General features: G+C 53.0%; 1 protein-coding gene across 1 annotated transcript; it reads right to left on the bottom strand.

Moving 5' to 3' along the window:
• Window positions 1-154: 154 nt before the first annotated feature.
• TMEM143 (transmembrane protein 143) lies at window positions 155-19,786 on the bottom strand. Its single transcript, XM_004767437.3, has 8 exons — window positions 19,606-19,786; window positions 19,014-19,254; window positions 17,551-17,655; window positions 9,206-9,400; window positions 8,241-8,371; window positions 6,716-6,995; window positions 1,868-2,057; window positions 155-1,234 (listed from the first exon to the last, which is right to left on the bottom strand). The coding sequence occupies exons 1-8, from the start codon at window positions 19,626-19,628 to the stop codon at window positions 1,020-1,022; spliced, it is 1,380 nt and encodes a 459-aa protein (XP_004767494.1). The 5' UTR covers window positions 19,629-19,786; the 3' UTR covers window positions 155-1,019.
• Between the last annotated feature and the right edge of the window lie 26 nt (window positions 19,787-19,812).

Raw genomic sequence — 19,812 nt, 5'->3', positions numbered from 1 at the left:
TCTTCTCTCAGATCCTCTTCTGTTACCCACAGCCAGTCTATTTCACCAACTGCGAACCTAGTCTCTTCCTAGGTCCCACCCACATGCATCCCTTCTTTCCAAGATTCTGATGCTTTCCTTCTCTTCAACCCCTGCAGCTATCCCACGCATCCACAGCTATTAAACATGATTTATTCCTTTGAGAGAGGGGACAGGGCAGAAGTTGACAGACCAATAAATATTGCACAGGCCACTGGTGGAAGAAAGATCCAGACCGAGGTAGTTTCTGCAGAAAGGGTGAGGAACCTGGGCAGGAAAGGCACCTGAGATTGTTGGGGCCTGAGTGGAAACGAGTCTTGGGAGTGAGGACGGTCTCTGGTTCCTCCTGACCCCCAGTCTTCTGCCTGAAACAAGGCTCTCAAACCCCTTTAGCCTGGACCAGCTGAGCAGCAGCAGACCGGAGAGCCTGCCTGAGGAGAGGCGGCAATTGACGAAAAGATCGGGTTTCCTTTAGAAGTTCTGATTGGTCGGCGACAACTGACAGTGCCCAGCAGCTGTCATTGGCAGTTGGCCAGAGAGCTGGGCTAACCGGCTCCCATTGGCAGTGGCCTGGGGCTCCGCCTTGGTGAACTTGTTGGGCGTTTTGCCCGGAGCGGGCTAAAAAGACGATGATCTATGGCCTCGGGAGGGACAGTTTTAACCACGGTGCCTGGTGGTTTGTACCACCGAACAGCTGTGATTGGCGGACACTCCTTCTCAGCCCAGCCTTGTTTGGATGTTCACGGCGGGGTGGGACTAAGGGATGGCCTAGAAGCAGAGCCAAAAAGCTTTGACTGGATGTTGTGGGGGGGGTGCCTAGCAACTGCAGGCTGTCACAACTGCTAGCTTTGTTTAAGAGTGCAGTGTAACGGAAGTGATTGCCTGTAGGCGAGTGAAAGTTAGGGAGGGGCACATCGGAGTAGCTTTGATTGACAGCTTATCGTGGGGGCGGGGCTTAGTGCCTCCCCAGGTGGCCGAGTGGGGCTGGGCGGAGGTTTCTCTCAGGGCTGGTCACTGCTGGGTGCCGGCTGTGGGGTTTCGGAGATGACTGTGGACAACAGGTCCAGTTTGGGGAAACCCGGGGGTGGGTACATCCCGATGCTGGGGGTGAGGGCCTGCAGGTGGGCCAGGGCCCGAGTTCCGTTGAAGGCCACGTCACAGCCTGACTGGGCCAAGAGCCAGTGCTCTACCTCGGACTGGAGCCACTGGGAGGTCTCTGCGGGGAGAGAAGCAGGTGTTGTTAGGAGGAGGTAACTGGGACCTAGAAGGACCGGAAGGGACAGCAGGGAGGGCACAGGGCAAGGAACATGCGGGGTCTGGGTTTGGGAGAAGCCCAGGGGTAGGCTTGAGGTTAGCAAGTAAGTGGGACAAGGCCTTGAGGGGGTTGGGGGGGGGGGTGCTGTCCAGCTCTGGATCTGTCATCTAGGGACAAGTCAGGGAGGGTCCTGTTGGAAAGGAGACAACCTGAGGCTCACATTGGGAGGGGACAAGAGTCCCTCCTTTGGAAGGAGCGCTAGGGAAGTTGGGACCAAAGGAGGGCGAGCCACTCCAGAAGTCCGATGATCCAAGACCCTTATTCGGGATAAGGTCAGAATAGGGAGCTTATGCCGCTGAATTCCCAGGGACCAGGTCCATCAAGATCCGAAGCTGGCTTCGGGGGCTGGGAGTGGGAGTCCTATCTGCTGAGGGGCCGTCTTGACCCCGTGGGGACAGGATGGAGTCAGTTCCAGGTGGGGCCAGGTCACTACTGGGCCGCGTTGGGATGGGGGCAGAGCAGCAAAGGCCGGGGGCGGGGCAAGGGGCGGACCTCAGGGCAGGACCACCCACCAGGGCCAGGGCCCAGGCTTACCCTCCGGCTGGCCGCGCGCGCCCTGGGGCAGCCGGGCCAGGAAGCTGTGGGCTAGCAGAGCCTCCTTGGCATGTTCGTCCTGCGCGCGCAGGGCCAGGGCGCTGAGCAGCTCTGAGTTGTTGGAAGTGCTGCGGTAGTAGAGCATGTGGGCCAGCTCCAGCGCCTGCACGCTGCGCCGCTGTCCGAACATCTGCGGGCAGGACCACACCGCGGGGTCAGCCGGGCTGCCCGGGGGGGCTGGGGGGTGGGGGGAGCGCGGGAGGGGCCGGGACCCGGCGCCCCTACCCATACCACCCCCCCCCCCCCAGTCACTAAGTGCTGGGATGGTCCTTTCTGCAGCCTCAGCCAGGCGACCGGGGGTGGGAGAGGCGAGAGGAGGGAGGGCGGGAAGTGCTGGGACCCCACGCCCCTACCTATACACTCCTCCTCCCAGTCACTGAGCGCTGGGAGTGTCCTTCCCGCCTTCTGGCGCGCTCTCCTGGGACTTCCTAGGTTCAGGTCCCCAGGAGCAGTGCCCGGGTGTTTGTATTTCTAACACACACACACTCCCGACGCCGCCGCTTCACGGGTTTGCCTATCTGAGGCACGTATTAATAGATTTGTTCAAGGATTTCCGGGCGATTAGAGCTTTAGCCTTGGAACTCTGTGACGATGATTTTTTTTTAAAGTCCTTATCTTTTAGACACCTACTCAAGTATTTCCAACGATATGTTTAGGATTGACTCCAAAATAACCCAGTGGTGGGTGCGCAGGGGGTCCTTAGGTGAAAACCGAACGACTGTGGATAATTATACACGCCGGATGCCGACGACTCGGGAGCTCATCACGCGGTTCTATTCCCGCATTTGCTTGAAATTTACCGTAATAGAAAGTTTCAAAGGTTAAATTGTCAAGAGAAGTATTAACGGGAAATAAATACTCCAAGCTTCTTTGAGGGAAGGAGAATGGGGTAGAATGCGGGGAGGGGCAAGTTTGGGGTCCCTACTAAGGAGCAGCCCCCTTCCCCACCTTTGCCCCTCCTTGGCTGGACCCCTTTCCCCAAACTTGGCATCCCTAAGGAGGGAAAGGAGAGCCCACAGGTGCCCTCCAGGGCTCACACTAAAACTTCCACTCTGATTGCCCCATTCATCCACAAAATGAGTTCAAGCCCACTGTCCCCTACCCTCTGTGAGCCCTTGGCTGAGACCTAAGTCCTTTGCAGGGGGCACTGTCAGTCAAATGAGGTTCCAGAAGTTTATGAGACACCTGGCACTGCGCCAGACCCGTAACAAGAATTTTGACATTAGCTACTATGGAATATTCAACCGCACTCCAGGCTAGGTGCCGTCTTTTAAAGGCCCGTACTGTCTGCCGCCCATCTTACACGGGGACCCAAGGTGAAATGCCTCTGAAGTCCTCAGAGTCGTGGAAATGGCTCAAATGACCAGCCCAGGACCAATGACAAGGCTGTGCACAACCCTGCTCTCCCTTGCCGCAAGCCCCACTCAGGCAGTGTCTGTCCCTGTGTGGGAATGAATGGCCATCTCAGCGGGGGGGTGGGGGGTGGGAGTGGGGGGATGGAGAACTGCTGCGTGTGTTAGGGACCCTCCAGGATGAACCACACCCTGGGTTTGCTGTCTTTCTGCCGAGCTTATGCCGCTGAATTCCCAGGCCGGTCATGCTCTGTGGCATGGAGATGACACCAGACCTCTCTCCCTGGAGAGGACAGAGCAGCTGCCACCCAGGTGTTCCCTTTAATCCTCACCGTGGCCCCTCACCGCCCCCCAGCCTACCAGTTCCCCCTCTCTTGTGCTCCAGACCTTGGGTGGCCTCGCCATCTGCCCAGTCCCAGGCCAGACCCCTGGCAGCATCCTCGTTCCCTCCTTGGCAGACTGTCGGTCCCTAGCCCTGTCCTCCTGCCCTGACTCTCTCAGCCCTATCCCCTCTGCAAACTGCCTTGTGAGTGGCCTCCTCCCGCCTGCCCCTGCCCTTTCCAGTTTGTCTCCTCAGGGCCTCAGAGCTGACCCTGCTCCTCCCCCACTCACATCCCTGCCATGGCTCCCCAGGGTCCTCAGAGAGTCCATGCTCCCTGGCCTGATGCTAAGGCCCTGCATGGCCCAGCCCCTGAAGATTTCTCCTGCTCTCAATGCGTCTCCTGTTGATGAGCCAATTCAGCCCAAACATTATCCTGAGCTGCCCTCTCTCTCAGGCCTCCAGGCCTCAGAACAAGCCAAGTCACCCCTGGTCTGTTCTTAGAAAACATTCACTGCCTCATCCTCAAGGTTCAGGGTGGACATTGTGTCCCACAGAGGAGCAACAGTGTCATCGGGCTCCTGCAGTGATCACTGTGACCTCTGTCAGGCATGCTAGCAGTCTGTCCATGCGTCTGTACCCACACTGGGAAGGGTTCCTGAAGCCTCGAGGCAGAGGGTAAAGGGTGAGCGGGGGATGGCCAGCCCAATGGGGTGAAAGGACATCTCAGTCCTTGGTCCTCGGTTGGGAACAGCATTGCAAAGGGGAGAAGAGTGCAGCGAAGCTGTAGAGCGCGGAACAGGAGGGGGTGTGAGCACTATGTTTTGGGGGAGCTGAAGCATACGACTGTGCTGGGTGAGGCTGGGGAAATAGGGTTTCTGGGGCCAGGCTATGAGCAAGGAGCAGGGCCAGCTCTGGGGCCCCTGGGGATGGGCTGGAGAACTGGGACGGGACCGACTGGGGAGGCTGGGAAGACCTGTGTTGTGGCCAGGACAGAGGGAACAAGATGGGTGCAAAATAGGGGCAGTGAGGCCAGGCTGGGGACTGACAAACAGGGGGGTAGGGCAAGGGCCATCTCCAGGGGTCTAGCAAGTAACTGGGGGGACAGGGCCCTCTACAGATGAGAACCATAACCAGAAGTGGGTGTGGGGAGCTGCTGCTGGAGGGGAGGGCAATGTGCCCACATGGGGCTGTTCTGGACTTGGCCTGCTCCAGGCTGAGCATGGAGCCCCGATCTAAGAGATGACAGAGGGCTGCCTGTGCAAACCACAGAAATGGATGAGCTTTTGGTTTGGCGGGGGAAGCGGGTGGCAGGGGAAGAAAGAGGGACGTGCACAAGGCCGCAAAATCAGCTCCCAGGCATCTGATCTGAGACCAGTCCTTAGAAGGGGGTTTGGGGGAAAAGGATCCTGGGCACAGGGGATGAGGTGTCCATGGGAAGGGTGTAGGGACATCCAGGAGTTTGCACCAGAGACAGATACCTGGGAGACACTGACACACAGGAGGGGACAAGAGTGTGCAGCTGGAGGGAGGCTCAGAGGGCCCACATTTAAGGACTGGAGTTTAGCCCAGAGCATGGGAAAACATTCAATGGGGATGCACTAATTAACTAGGGAACTGGGTTTTAACATGGACCCTTGCAGAGCCCGAGAGGCTCCCAGCCCCCTGGAGCCTCAGGGAGGTGGGATGCACGGTGCACCTAGGGCTGAGCCTCTGGGTCCCCTTCCAGACCAGTGGACACCCCTCACCAGTCTCCCTGCCGCTGGGCTCACAGCCCCACCCCCTCTGTGGTGGCTCCACTCCCTCTGGGCTCGAAACTCTGTTGTGGCACTGTGGCACTTTATCCACGAGCTGCCCTGTGGATAAAGCCCGGGGTCCCTATTCTAGCATTCAAGGCCCTTGCCACCCTCTGGGGCCTCACTTCACCCTGTACCCTGGATTCCAGCCCTGTGAGAACCCTCAAGCTGTACTCATTTAGTCCCTTCCCCACTGGGTTCAATCCTCCCTCTTGCAAAGCTTCCCTTAGATCCCACCTGACCCCCTAGTCCTCAGCGGGAGTTGCTATCACCCCACAACCCCCTACACCCCACCCTGGCCCTTCACCCTCTCAGCCAGCCCAGCCTGGCTATTATCTGTAGGCTTTATTACCAGTCCTCCTAAGACCCCGCTGGGATGGCTATAAACAGCTTGAAAAGCAATGGACCAGCGAGTGAATAATCAAGTACAATGGATGCCATACACCAGTCCACACTCCTGGGGCCGGTGCCAGCCCTGGTGAGAATCGGTAAAAGGCAACCCCCCTGGGCCGACTCAGCCTCAGGTCAGCACGCATGGCGCAAGTCAGCTTTCAGCCCCCAGCCCTCCCCTTGGCCTCGAATCCTTGGATGGTGAACAACCTGCGCAACTGTATGAAGCAGCCATGCGTTCATATGTAGCGGAATCAGGAAGAGAGTGTGGTAAAAATAGTTTCCTTGGCCCCAGTCCCAAAGTTTCCAATCAGTCCGTTTGAGCTGGAGCTCAGGAGGCCACATTTATAAAACCGGTCCCCTGGTGATAATGCCACCCCGCCAGGATGAGGAAGCCCGGACTCAGAGAACAACAGCCCAGTTAGTAATAATAATCATCAGAACAGCAAACTTATATGGTACATTTTGTACTATATGTCAGGCTCTGTTCTCAGCATCACCTGTGTCTTCATTCATCCAATCCCCCAACAACCCTGAGAATCAGGTTCTTGTCATCCCCACTCCCCAGATGCAGGAGCAGAAACCCAGAGAGGTTAAGCAATCTGCTCAAGGTCCCATAGCTGGGAGATGGAAGAGCCAGATTCAAACTCAGTGTTGCTCAGGACAACCCTACAAGGCAGGTCTCACTCCTGTCTCCGTTTTCTAGGTGAGGAAACTGAAGCCCCGAGATGTTAAGAGGAAGGTTGCGTAGAGTACAGAGGATGGAGAAGGAAGAGATGGAGGGAATGTGGGAATGACAAAGTAAAGGAGGGAAGGAAGGAAGCACAGCAGGGGGAGGAATGCATGAAAGAAGCAGAAACACAGGGCGGCCCAGCTTCTGGAGCAGGGGGAGGCAGGGACCGCATAGGCACGCCAGTGGCCGGCCACTCACCTTGGATGCCCGCAGGCCCATGAAGATGGCAAAGAGGAGCAGCAGCAGGGAGGTGGCCATCTTGAGGTCTGTGAGCACCACCATGCCCACATTGACGAAGAATGCCAGGCCCGAGACGAAAAGCGTTAGGTTGAGCAGCGCGCGCTGCGTGGTGGACGTGCGGACCTTCAGCTCCGGGAGCAGCTGCTCTAGGCCCTCTAGGGGTGTGTCCTTGAAGCTCTTCAGCACCAGGTGCCCCCGCTTGGTACGGGCGGCCACCACCACCCTCTTGAAATACCTCCTGCCAGACAGAGGGGGGATGGGGGAGGCAGGGTGGTCAGATCACTCTGGGGGAGCACCCTCCGACCCCCTGCCCCGAACACCCAGGACACTCTCTAGCTCTGGAGTCACACACTCAGCATAAAGGCTGCTTAATGGGGACGGAAGGAAACTCGGAAAGAAGACCAGTGTCTAACAACAGGGCATCAGTGAAAATAACACAATCCCCTGTCATTGGACACATAGATGGCTTCCAGCTTTAGGTACTTCGTGAATGGGGAACTGAATGCCGATCTTTTCATTAGTTCTTTTCCTTTCTTTCTTTCTTTTTTTTTTTTTTTTTAAAGATTTTCTTTATTCATTTGAGACAGAGAGATACACACAGAGAGAGGGAGCAGGAGAAAGGGGAGAGGCAGAGGGAGAGGGGGAAGCAGGCTCTCCGCTGAGTCAGGAGCCCTACTTGGGGCTCGATCCCAGGATCTGGAGATCATGACCTGGAGCCGAAGGCAGATGCTTAACCGACTGAGCCACCCAGGTGCCCCTTGGTTATTTTTCAAACTCAAATCCTACTTTCCATTTCGGGTGTCTGCGAGGTGCCAGGGAGCGCTATTCAGCTCTGGAGAGGGAGCCAAATGAGTCGGTCTCCGCCTTTGTGGGGCTTCTAGTCCAATGTGAGAGACAGATAATTAAACACACAGTCTGCAAGTATAAATATCTCCTTGGAATAGATTCCTGGAAGTGGAATTACTAAGGGGTATATAGGGATAAAAGGGTTGGTTTTTTGTTTTTTGGGTTTTTTTGTGTTTTGTTTTGTTTTTTTGTCTTTAGGGTTTTTGTTTTGGTTTGGTTTTTTGGATTCATGACCATATTTGATAAACTGACTTCCAGAAAGGCTGGGTAATTTACAGGCCCAAGAGATCTGCCTCTCCTCACCCTGCTCTGTATTAGAGCAGTTTCTGTTTAAAATATAATGTTCACCAGAATCCTGGCTGCGCCATTTTTAAAAAAATGTGGCCTTCTCTTTCTGAGCCTCAGCCGTCCTCATTTGGAAAATGGGAGAAGTGTCCCTACCCTTCCTCTTCCCTGGGCACTGTAGTTCTTACTTTCCCTAGGGGAAAAAAGGACAGCATTTGGATGATTTCCCCACCCCTTTCTTGACTTCCCCTCCCAGGTCCCAATACCCAAATCCAGACACTGACCTGTCAGTCCCCTCTCGACTCTAACCTTGCTCCCTTTCTCTGCAGCTGGGGAACAAGGGCCGCCTCACCTCTCTGCGGGGGGTGACCTGCTGAAGAAGCCACGTTTGGAGCCCACGCTGGACTTACGGGGCATCTGCCCAACTCGCTGGCCCAGGGCCCAGAACTGCATGTAGATATACTGATCCAAATTTATTGTCACCTGACAAGGGGGACAAAGGAAGCAGAGGCAGCTGAGCATGGGCAAGGGTGAGAGCGTAGGCTACTAGAACTAGATGCCCCTCCCCTCAATGATTTCCACTCCTCTCCCAGGCTTATCATCATCTGGGATGGGTCTAGACAGGATGGCCATGTACAGTTGCTCATGTTGTATACTGCACAAGGGCATACTATCTAAGATGGCATCATTTACCTCAAAGTCATTTTTATTACCACATTTCCGAGAATCTAAAATAACACTGATTTTAAGATACCCCATTTTTTTAATTGAATAAATATGACATGCAACACTGTAAGCTTAAGGTATACAGCATGTTACTTTGACACATTTATATATTGCAATAATTGTGAACTGGATATTCCACTATTTTATGAAGCAACTGAAGGAGAATTATATTGTCAGTTAAAACTATGCCATACTACCACTTATAAGTCATATCCCAATTTCAGACAAAATATGACTCTGGAAAAAAAAAAGTGTATCTTAAAAATCACTAAATGGGGGATTTTGGAATTTTACAATTTTTATTTTAATTTTGTTGACTTTAAGGATGAGCGTTTTGTATTATTTATTATTACAGCTTTCTGGAAGATGATGATAAAGGCTCTAGTCCTAGGAAGATTCATATATTATGACACTTTTCCAACAGATGGCAGTGCCGTGACTGGGAAAGAGGTACTGCATTCTAATTCACCAAAAATGCTGTGGGCTCACACCCTGTGTTCAGGGCAACTCCCAGCAGCCTCTGCCTCCCAAAGGCTCCATGCTGCCCCAAGGCTTCCTGGAAGTTCCGGGCCTCCCCTAGAAGACAGGCACCTGGACCTCATCCTGAGGGTGATGGACCACCAGAGCGTAGGCTAGGGTGTCCTCCGAGAGCGGGGAGAAGTTGGCCTGGGCCAGCAGGGGCTCCAGAGCCCGGAGCACCTCCTGCTCATTGGACAGACGCTGGGGGTCTGTCAGCGAAGGCTGGTCGAGGGTCTCCCTGTCGGGGTTGATGGGGTCATACAACGCCTGAGAAGAGAGTCAGAGAGAAGAAAAATGGGCTAGGGCACAGCATGAGGGATGGTTCCCGGCCCACCCTTTAGGGGATGGGGTGCCCCAGAGCTTGTGCTGGGCTCTCTCCCCTTCTCTCTCCTCGCGCTTACCTTCAGTAGCCTCATTACTCCCATCCCTTTAAACACCGCTCTGCGAATCTGTGTCTCTCTGGGCAACTTCACATCTCTAGCCCGGACCCGTCCTCCAAGTTTCCAGACCTGATACCCAGTTCCGGGACATGAGCATCTGTCCCCAGTAACAGAGGGGAAGAGGGATGCAAGGATGCAGAGGGAGAATATGTTTCCCAGTCTCTCCGGAGGCTAGATGTGGCCAGAAGGCAGGTCTCATCCACGGACCGTGAACAGAAAGGCTGCAAAAGGTCCGACTTCCCCCTCACTTCTCGCTCCCCTACATCTCCACTCTTTTCCTTCAACTGCTGGCTGAAAACACAGCTTTGCCCCCGGCTTAGTTTTGAACACACAGATGGAGACAGCATTCTAAGGAATGCCACAGCAACACGAAGGAAGGACCCTGGGTCCTAGAATAATAACCTCATTTGGAACCCTGGCCCACTTGTCACCGGATAGTGAAGGGGGAGAGAAAGAATCCCCCACTTCCTTTTTTGTTTTTTGTTTTCAAGATTTTATTTATTTGACAGAGAAAGAGTGAGAGAGGGAACACAAGCAGCAGGAGTAGGAAAGGGAGAAGCAGGTTCCCACTGAGCAAGGAGCCCAATGCAGGGCCTGATCCCAGGACCCCAGGATCATGACCTGAGCCAAAGGGAGACACTTAATGACTGGACCACCCAGGCGTCCCCTTCTACTTCCTTTAAGATTTTTTTTAACTTATTTATTTGAGAGAGAATGAGAGAGAGCACAAGGGCAGGGAGGGTCAGAGGGAGAAACAGACTCCCGGCTGAGCAGGGAGCCCGACGTGGGATTTGATCCCAACACTCCAGGATTATGACCTGATCCAAAGGCAGTCGCTTAACCAACTGAGCCACCCAGGCATCCCTCTCTGCTTCCTTTAAACCACTGTGTCATGGGGTCTGCTTGTTACAGCAGCTAAGCCTTTATACTGACTAAAGCAAACTCTCCAGTTGACATCCCTTGTGGGATGTCAGTTGCCTCAAATGCAGCATGGCCAGCCACAGGTCATGTCCTTCTACCCCCATCTTCCAATAAATTTGAGTTTCTTCTCCCAGACCTCTTCCTCTGGCAACCAGCCCTGGCCTCCACCCCAAGCATCAGACAGTCATAGTCAATGATCTCTTCCGTACCTCTCATTGGAAACGGCATCTCACAGCTAACCCAGCCAGAGGAGAGTGCCTCATTTCTTCCTTCCCCTCCACCAGCCTTCTCTCTAAAGGAAATAGTACTGGGATGCCTGGGTGGTTCAGTGGGTTAAGCTGCTGCCTTTGGCTCAGGTCATGATCCCAGGGTCCTGGGATCGAATCCCACATTGGGCTCCTTGCTCGGCAGGGAGCCTGTCTCTCTCTGCCTCTGCCTTCCTCTCTGCCTGCGTGTGTGCTTTCTCTCTCTCTCTTTCTGACAAATAAATAAATAAATCAAGTCTTTTTAAATAAATAAATAAAGGAAATAGTACTACCCGAATCTACAGACGCTCTGATCAGATGTTTTGGAGGCACCCCTGATCCCTTCCTTCTCTTCACCACCCTCTCCAACCCTTTAGCAAGTTCACAGGCTAGACCCTTGAGTTGCCCTTGAATCCATCTGCCCCCTCCCCCATCTCCATGGCCACCTTTTCCTCCTGCCCCAACAACTGCATTGGGCTTCTGTTCTTCCTGCTTCTTTGCTCACCACTTCCAAACCGCTCTCCTCAAAGAGCTTATTCAGACTAGAAACAGATCCCGCAACCTCTCCCCTCCAACCCCCTGCAGTGGCATAAATACCAGAACTTGTCCACCACCTCCAAGGTCCCCCACAAACTGGCCTCTGCTCTGCCCATTTCATTTTATATACCCACAACCCCCTCCTCCCCTGCCCACAAGAAAAGAAAAAATGCTGACTCAGTGAATGAATGCAGGAGGGAGTTTCTGGGTACCTAGGCTCTTTGCTGGTTTCAGGATGACTTGTGACTTGTCCCAGACTATATAGTGAACCTCATGGAGGGATCATTGGTCCAGAAGCCCAGTACCCTGTGTGTCTCAGGACAGGTAGCCCTAAGGAACAACTTGTCTAGGCCAAGTGTGATTTTGAATTAGTGGAAGGAAAGAGGTACTCCAAGTGGGAAGAACACCCGGGCAGAAGTTTGGAGGCAGGGAGGCCCGGGGCCATGGAAACCACTGAGCAGGGGGACAGGACAGCTAGGACAGCTGAGCCTCAGCAAGTCCCCTTCCAAGTGAACTCCCATGGCTGGGGCGTGCTGCCCGAGGACAGGACTCTGGCCCAACGCTGGGGCCTGTGCCAGAAGCCCTTCAGGTCCCACAGGCCAAGTTCTCGGACTCACAGAGTGACCTTGAGAAATTCCACTGCCAGGACTGAGCCGCAGTTTGAGGGGGAGGGAAGCTCATAGCCAGAGGAGAGAGAAATCTGCATTCATCAAGCATCCGCTGAGAGCCAAATTCTCTTCTGGACTCCTCCCATCCATCTCCACCCACGGCTCCCGGCCAGAAACCTGGATGTCACAGGTGACCCCTGGATGTCACAGGTGACCCCTGCTACTCCCTTCCCCCATGCAATGAGCCCTGCTGGCTCTACCTCCAAAACAGATCACCACTTTGCACCACCCCCCTCGCCCTACCCCATCCACACCCCCATCTGCTCCTCCTGCCTGGAGGAGTCCAACAGCCTTCTCAATGGTCTCCCCACATCCCCTCACCCCACTCCCAACAATCTGCTTTCTACACAGCAGCCAAGATTCTATCAAACCATAACAACAACAGTAATAAATGATAGTGCACATTTATATAGAACTTTCTACACACCAGGGACTGCTTGAAGCAGGTTGTTCTCACCATGTGACAAGGTACTATTGTTACCTTCATTTACAGAAATGGGAACTGAGGCACAGAGAGGTTAAGTAACTGCCCAAGGTCACAGCGAAGAAGTGTTATATCAGGAAATTACACTTCTAACTACGTCGATCTCCTGCTAAAATCATTCCAAGGCTCCTACTGCCCTCAGAAAATAGGATCATGCTCTGTACTGTGTCCTGCAAGGCCTCAGAGGACCTAACACCACAATCCCCCTTGGTGGCTCAACACCAGCCACACTGGTGTAAGTTCCTCCAGGCACAGGGACATTGTACATGCTGTTAAAAGACTCTCCCTGCCCCCCTCCCTGTCCACTACTTAAGTCCTATTCTTCTACAACATTCCAGTTCCCTTATCACTCTCAAAGAGCCATTCTTCGCTCCTTAGGCTGAGCAGAGCTGCCCTGTGAGGTTGGGCAGATTGGGCACTGCACAAATGTGCCAGATCTAATGAGCACCATTTTAGATGCAGTAGACATATACATTTATCCTGTCACTCTTTCAGATGAAAATAAAGAATGTAGAGTAACACCATCCAACAGAACTGCTGACAATGACAGAAACATCAAGATCTGCACCATCCAATAGCCTGGTCACAGGTGGCTACTGAGCCCTTGAAATGGGGTGAATACAATGGAAGAACGGAATTTCACAATTTTATTTAATTGCAATGATCTCAAATTTAAACACAGCCACATGTGGATAGCAACTACCATATTATGCAGCACCAGTCAAGAGAAAGGAGTGCATTTCACCAATTTGCACACGGACTTCGGTACAGAAACCAAGGTCAGCTTTGCTATCTGCTGCTATGAACCATGCCCAGTGAGTTCACTGTCTGAATTTATCCACTCATCGAGGAGAGCACCTGACTTCCACCTGTCCGCACCACTTAAGTTCAGCTCCTTGAGGGCAAGGTACATGCATGAATTTGCTGCTGACGTTCCTGAGCCCCAATCAACGCTTGCCGGCAGACGTCCAAATGGGCCTTCTGACACCTGCACGCGGGCATCTGATGGGCTCCTCTCAAACCCACTGCCTCCCAAACTGGAGTCTTGAAACTCCTCAGACCTGATTCTCCTGCCACCTTACCTGGCTCAGAAGAGGCCAAGTCCGTCCAACTCCTCTATTTCTCACACACTGAACCCACTGGCAAATCTTGGTGGCCCCACATTCAAAACAGATCCAGAATCTGATCATTTCTCATCACCACCCCCTACCACCCCCCTCTCGCCCCAGGTCTGAGCTACCCTTACACCCTGGACTGTGGCAGTGGCCTGGGCACTGGTCCCCCTACACACATCCTCCAGACCCAACCCAGTCTGTTCCCCAGGCAGCCGCCAGAGGGCACCTGTTGTCATTGAAGCCAGCTCCCATCCCTCTGCTCAGAGCCCTCTGGTGGCTTCCACCTCACTCAGAGTCAAAGCAAAGTGCTCACCAAGAAGCTCTGCAGAATCTGGGCCCCAGCCCCAGCCTGCTCTCATTTCTGGCCCTCTTCCCCAGATTCTTTGCTGTTCCTCCTGCACACCATGCACACTCCTGCCACAGGGCCTTTGCGCTTACCATTCCCACAGATCTCTTGGCTCACTCTTGCCTCCTTCAGGTCTCTGCTCAAATGTCATCCTCTCTGTGAGGCCTTCCCTGACTATTCTACCTAAAATTGCAAAACATTCCTGCTTGCTTTTTCTTCTTAATTAGGTTACCAGGTTTAGAAAAAAAATTAAATTAAATTAAATTAAATTAAATGCAGTACACCAACTTAGATTTGATTTCCAGATCAACAATTAACAATTTTATATTTGAGGACTGTATTATATAGGACATAATTCTACTGCAAAAGAAAAAAGTTATTCATAGCTTATCTGAAATTTAAATTTAACTGGGTGGAGAGGGTTGAACTGTATCCTCCAAAAATTCACATTTCTTTGGAACCTCAAAATATGACCTCACTCAGAAATAGGGTCTTTGCCGGTCTAATTAGGTAAGAATCCCAGGATGAGATCATCCTGGATTAGGGAGGGCCTAAATCCAATGAGCATGTCCTTTATAAGAGACAGAAAAGGACAAGCGGAGTCACAAAGAAGGTGATATGAAGACGGGAGACAGAGGTTGGACTGTTGTTGTCTACAAGCTGAGAAAGGCCAAGGATAGCAGCCTGGATGGCTCAGCCAGTTGAGCATCAGACTCTTGGTTTCCACTTGGGTCGTGATCTGGGGGTCGTCAGTTCGACCCCCACATCAGACTCTAAGCTGAGAGTCGCGCCTGCTTGGCTCTCTCTCTCCCTCTGTCCCTCCCCCTGCTCGCTTTCTCTCTCAAATAAATAAATAAATAAATATTTAAAATATGTACATACATACCCACTGAATGAATTCAAGGATGAATAAGGGAAAGGAAGTGCAGAGAGAGGTCACCTGTCAAGGTCACTGTTGGGCTGATAAACAACATAGCCAGCTCTCTGCCTGCCCAGGGGCGGCTTCCTCAGGGAACTTAGGTCATCAGGAAAAGGTCCCCCATGGTGTCCACCTGTCTCTGTTCCCACCCTTCCCTTCCCCTCTTAGTGTCACAGTTTAAAATCTCCTGCCTCAAAAAAAAAAAAAAAAAAAAAAAAAAAAAAAAAAAATCTCCTGCCTCTTGGCACCTGGGTGGCTCAGTGGGATAAAGCCTCTGCCTTCAGCTCAGGTCATGAACCCAGGGTCCTGGGATGGAGCCCTGCATCAGGCTCTCTGCTCGGTGGGGAGCCTGCTCCCCCGCCCCCCGCCTGCTTCTCTGCCTACTTGTGATCTCAGTCTGTAAAATAAATAAAATCTTAAAAAAAAAAAAAAAAAATCTCCTGCCGCAGTGGTAATATGCATCTTCATTTTACATGTGTTCTGTGTTTCCATATATTTAACTGTTTATAGAATAAGATAATTTTCTAAATAAGTTAAAAAAAAAAAAAAACCTGCCTCTCACGGACCCCAGGCTAGGGCTCGGAGGCAGCTAGACCTGGCTGCAGATCCTGGCTCGGCCAGGCCCTCCCAGAGCCTCCGTGTCTGCATCTGTAAATGGGGCTGATGGCAGCTGCCCCTCGATGCCATAGAAAGGGGTCCGTGAGCCTGACCAGGAGTGTGTGCTCAGTGGCAAGGGGCTATTGTCACTGCCCCTCAAAGCACAGAGGGGACATGTCAGGGCAGTGTGCAGTAAGGGTGGGCTCAACATGCCTGGGTAGTCCAAAACCTGCACATTCCAGAGGACTGCCCCTGGCCTTGGCTCCTGGGTTACTTCTAAGGCCTTGGAAATGTTTGCTTGCTAAGAGGATCTGGGTTTCCCTGGGGCCTTGGGCCACAGCAGCCAGTCTATGCTAACAGTGTGATTCATGGTAGGGGCCTTGGCTACGGAGGAGCAGTTTCATGGCCCTGGAGGGTGACTGAGTAGCTAAGGCCGGCCAAGACAGCACTGACCAACCCTCAGTAACCATCCTGGATCCCAGCTGGGGCGCCTGGCTGGCTCGGTCACTGGAGCATGCAACTCTCGATCTTGGGGCTGGGGTTCGAGCCTCACACTGGGTGCAGAAGTTACTTAAAAATAAAATCTTAAAAAAAAAAATCCTGGACTCCAGGGCTCAGGTGAATTTCCCTGGCGGGCCAATGTACTCCATACACGCTATCCCACCTTGCTGGTGAGAGAACTAATTGTCATCTTGTAAGACACTTCTGGGAGAGATGGCGTGGCCTCTTTGGAACCCCACCCCAGGGCCTTTTTCCTTTGCTGATTTTGTTCGCTATCCTTTTGTTGTAATAAACTATTACTGTGAGCCTAACAGCTTTTCTGAGCTCAGTGAGTCACACAGAGAAAATCACTGAGGCTGATCACTGTCTCAGGGACCCCTCCCCACCGCCACCCCCCACCAGGATCCTGGGAGCGGAAAGGGGAGGATGTGAGAATGTGGCTTGATGACATCACCTTTCCCTGGGGTTCCACTTCTCTGTCTAGCTGCTCTTTGGCTGTCCCCCTCACCGGTCTAGTTCCCCTTCCTGATCTCAAGGCTGGCATGTCCCAGGGCTCCACTAATCCCCCTATTGATCTCATCAGCAAAATGTAAATGCTCCCAGGGGATGCTGCTCAGCCCAGACCCCTCCCATGACCTCCGGAACCCCCATTTGGGTCCATCTTTCCATCTGGCTGTCTTATAGGCATCTCAGATCCCTAAGTGCAAAACGGAGCTCGCGTCATCCCTGCAGATCTGCCTCCCGCCCCCGCTCTGTCCTCCGCATCTTGGTAAATGGCAGCTCCATTCTTCCAAGGGAGCGGGCCCAAACGGCTGGAGGCCCCCCCTGGCTTCTTCCTCTCCCTCACCGCCCGCCTGCCCAGCCAAACGCTGATGCCATCCCACCATTACCAGCATCTGACCACTTTTCCCCACTTCCACAGCTATTACCCTTGCTGGGGCTGCCATTATCCCTTACCTGGACAAACATAATTGACTCTGAATAGATCTCCCTGCCTCCGATAGTCTGTTCCAGAAGGATCCCGTTAGCACCTAAATCAGCACATGTCCCTCCTCTGCTCAGAGCCCTCCCGTGGCTTCCAGATCACCTAAGGAAACAATTTACCCCCGACCCTTCTCTGCCTTCATCTTCTGCCGGCTCTCCCTCCCTCACTGCCCCCCAGCCACAGGGCTCCCTGCCTTGTTCTCCCAACTCTCTGTGCCCCAGGACATTTGTATCTGCTTTTCTGCCTAGAATATCTGCCTAGAATACTCCCCGCTGCCTGCCACCAGACATCTATAGGGCTCTCTTTCTGTGTCTCCACCCAGGTCTTCACTCAACTGTCACCTCCTCAGAGAAGGCTTCCCTGACCACCCTAGTCTAAAACAGGCCCTCATGTCATCCTTCCCTATCCCACTACTCTGCTTCATTGTTCTTCACAGCACTTATGGCTCTGGGCCATCCCATTTCATATTCATTCATTCATTCTTTCATTCATTGTCTCCCCAACCAGAATTTCAGTTCCACAGGGACGTGGCTTCATCTGTCTGCTCACTGATGCTTAGAGCAGGGCTGGGTTCCAAAGAGAGTCTCAGAGGATTCTTACTGAATGAACAGATAAGCAAACAGGCACACCAAGGATGGTGCCAGGGGCCTGGTCCTCACCTGCAGCCGGGCCAGGATGTGGTGGTAGTGGAACAGGGTGCAGAAGTCCACGTGGGCCGCAAAATCGGCTAAAGCTGCCTTCTCCTTGGGGCTGGAGTGGAATTCCTATTACCTCAGGAGGCAAAACTTCTCGTTAGGTTTCTTTCCCCTTTCCTCTCGGGGTGGGATTTCTTTCTCTGGCAGTCCATATGATCTGGGTTTTAATTTAAAGATTTTGTTTTGCTTGGGGTAGGGGGAGCAGCCAATTTTACTGACCAAGAAACTGAGACAGCCCGGTGTAGTGGAAAACAGACAGCGGAAAGAGCTAGAAGGTCAAGTTCCCGCTTTGACACTCACTTGCTGACATTGACACAGTGATGGTGTACCAGCTGCAGCTCGCTGGTCTATCACCCTCCAGAGGCTGCACAGGGCTGGATGGAATTATATTTAAACCCCCATTTTTCAGAAGGGGAAACTGAGGCTCAGTGGAAGTCACTCACTGAGGGCCACAGTATTTGTAGGAAAAGAAGCTGAGACTCTGATCAGGGCCTGTGACTCCAGAACACACATATTTAACCACTTCTTTATGCTTCCTACCTCTGTGCTCTAGATCAATGTCTTCACCTCCCTGAGCCTGTTCCCTCATCAGCAACAGAGGACCACACCCTCTTTTTGAGAGAGCGATGGTGAGAATGAGATGCAGTTCCATGTCCCTGTACAATAGTGTTTGTGTGTGTTGATACCTACGTGTGTGCTTGTGAATAAAGTCTAGCATTGACCTTAGTACATACAGAGGTATTCAATAAATAATTTTTAAATAAATGAATGATAATCCTCACTAATGACAAGTAGGATGATGAGAGTAGGGTAAGAGCTTAGCTCTGGAGCTGGGCCCTCAGTGCAGCAGGTGCCTAATGCCTCACTAGAGATCACAGTCCTTACCCTGCTCTGGAGTCAGGCCACTTTGGTTCTAACCTGGGCCACAACATCATCACCTTGATAAGTCACTTTCTCTCCTCACCTGTTTCAGTCACCTCAGTTGTAAAATAGGGACCATGGTAGTCTCTCTCTTACTGGGTTGTTCTGATGACTCAACAAGATGTGGAAAATGCTTAGCACTGTGCCATACAGTAAGAGCTAAAACAGTGTGATAATTATGATGATGTTTTCACTAGTATAATAATTATTATTACATGGTAGTAATAGTAATGATGAGGATGATTATTATACCCATTTTGCAGAGGGAAAACCCATGCCCCAGAGAGGGCTTGCTCAAGGCCCTAGAACAAGGGAGAGTCCGGAATTGCTTCTACATCAGCACCTCACAGGTCTGTCCCTGAATGCCTACCCGGGAGAATAAAGGGAACGGAACTACAACTCCCAGGAGGCTCCAGGACAGGCCTCTATGGCACGAAGGGCTGTGCCACCGCGATGCCTGCCGGGAGCCGTAGTCCCCAGGCTCTCGGACCCGGGACGGGCGGTACCTGTGTCAGGAGGCGGAGCAGCTGCTCCTTGGAGAAAGGGATGAACCGCTCGCGGTACTGCTGGGCCCAGTCGCGGGGCTCCGTGGGGTTCCACATCTTGCGGTACTCCCCCATCTTGGCCGCCAGCGACGACAGGGCCCGGGGGGGCCCGAGGAGCGTAGGCAACAGGGACCATACTCGGACCCTGGATCCCCAGACCCCCCGGGTCACATGCAGCATGGCCAGACCCTTTCCCCGGAGCCTGAACAAGGGAAATGAACAGGGGTCAAAGGTCATCTAGAGGAACCGTACCCTCCCACCTCCAGGGGCCGTCCCTTCCCCAGGCAGGGCGCAGAGCCCAACTGCTCGTTGGCAGCGCGTCTTGCCTGTGCCCTCCCACATTGCTCCTGTGGCCCCGAACTGCAGGCAGGGGTCAGAAGTCTTGAGTCCTGGGGCGTTTTAAGGGCCCAGAGACCCTATATTGGTACAACGGGTTTCTGCGGGGTCTAGGCAGCAGGTGGATCTTAGGAGCATAGGAGATGCTCGGAAATGCTACATAGGGGGTGTAGGGCGGCCCTCCCCCGGCCATGCAATCCTCCGCCCTCTCCCTCACCTTAGCCAACGCTCGACTGTCATTGAGCCTCCTGCGCATGTGTAGGAAGGTGTCCTGGGTCCCCCAGTTTCTGCTTCAGCCTGCAGTAAGACGCATGCGCAAAGCTTGGGTCCATCTTTCCCCTAACGCCCTGTCTCAACTGCGCGTGCGCAATCTGCCGGCCTTTCTTCTCTCGCCCTGTTTGAGTGCGGCGCGTGCGCAGCGGAA

The sequence above is a fragment of the Mustela putorius genome, unplaced genomic scaffold (assembly GCF_011764305.1).
Source record: "Mustela putorius furo isolate JIRA1106 unplaced genomic scaffold, ASM1176430v1.1 tig00000196_pilon_pilon_pilon, whole genome shotgun sequence".
In the NCBI taxonomy this organism is placed as follows: domain Eukaryota; kingdom Metazoa; phylum Chordata; class Mammalia; order Carnivora; family Mustelidae; genus Mustela; species Mustela putorius.
This window is presented reverse-complemented; position numbering and strand designations above follow the sequence as displayed.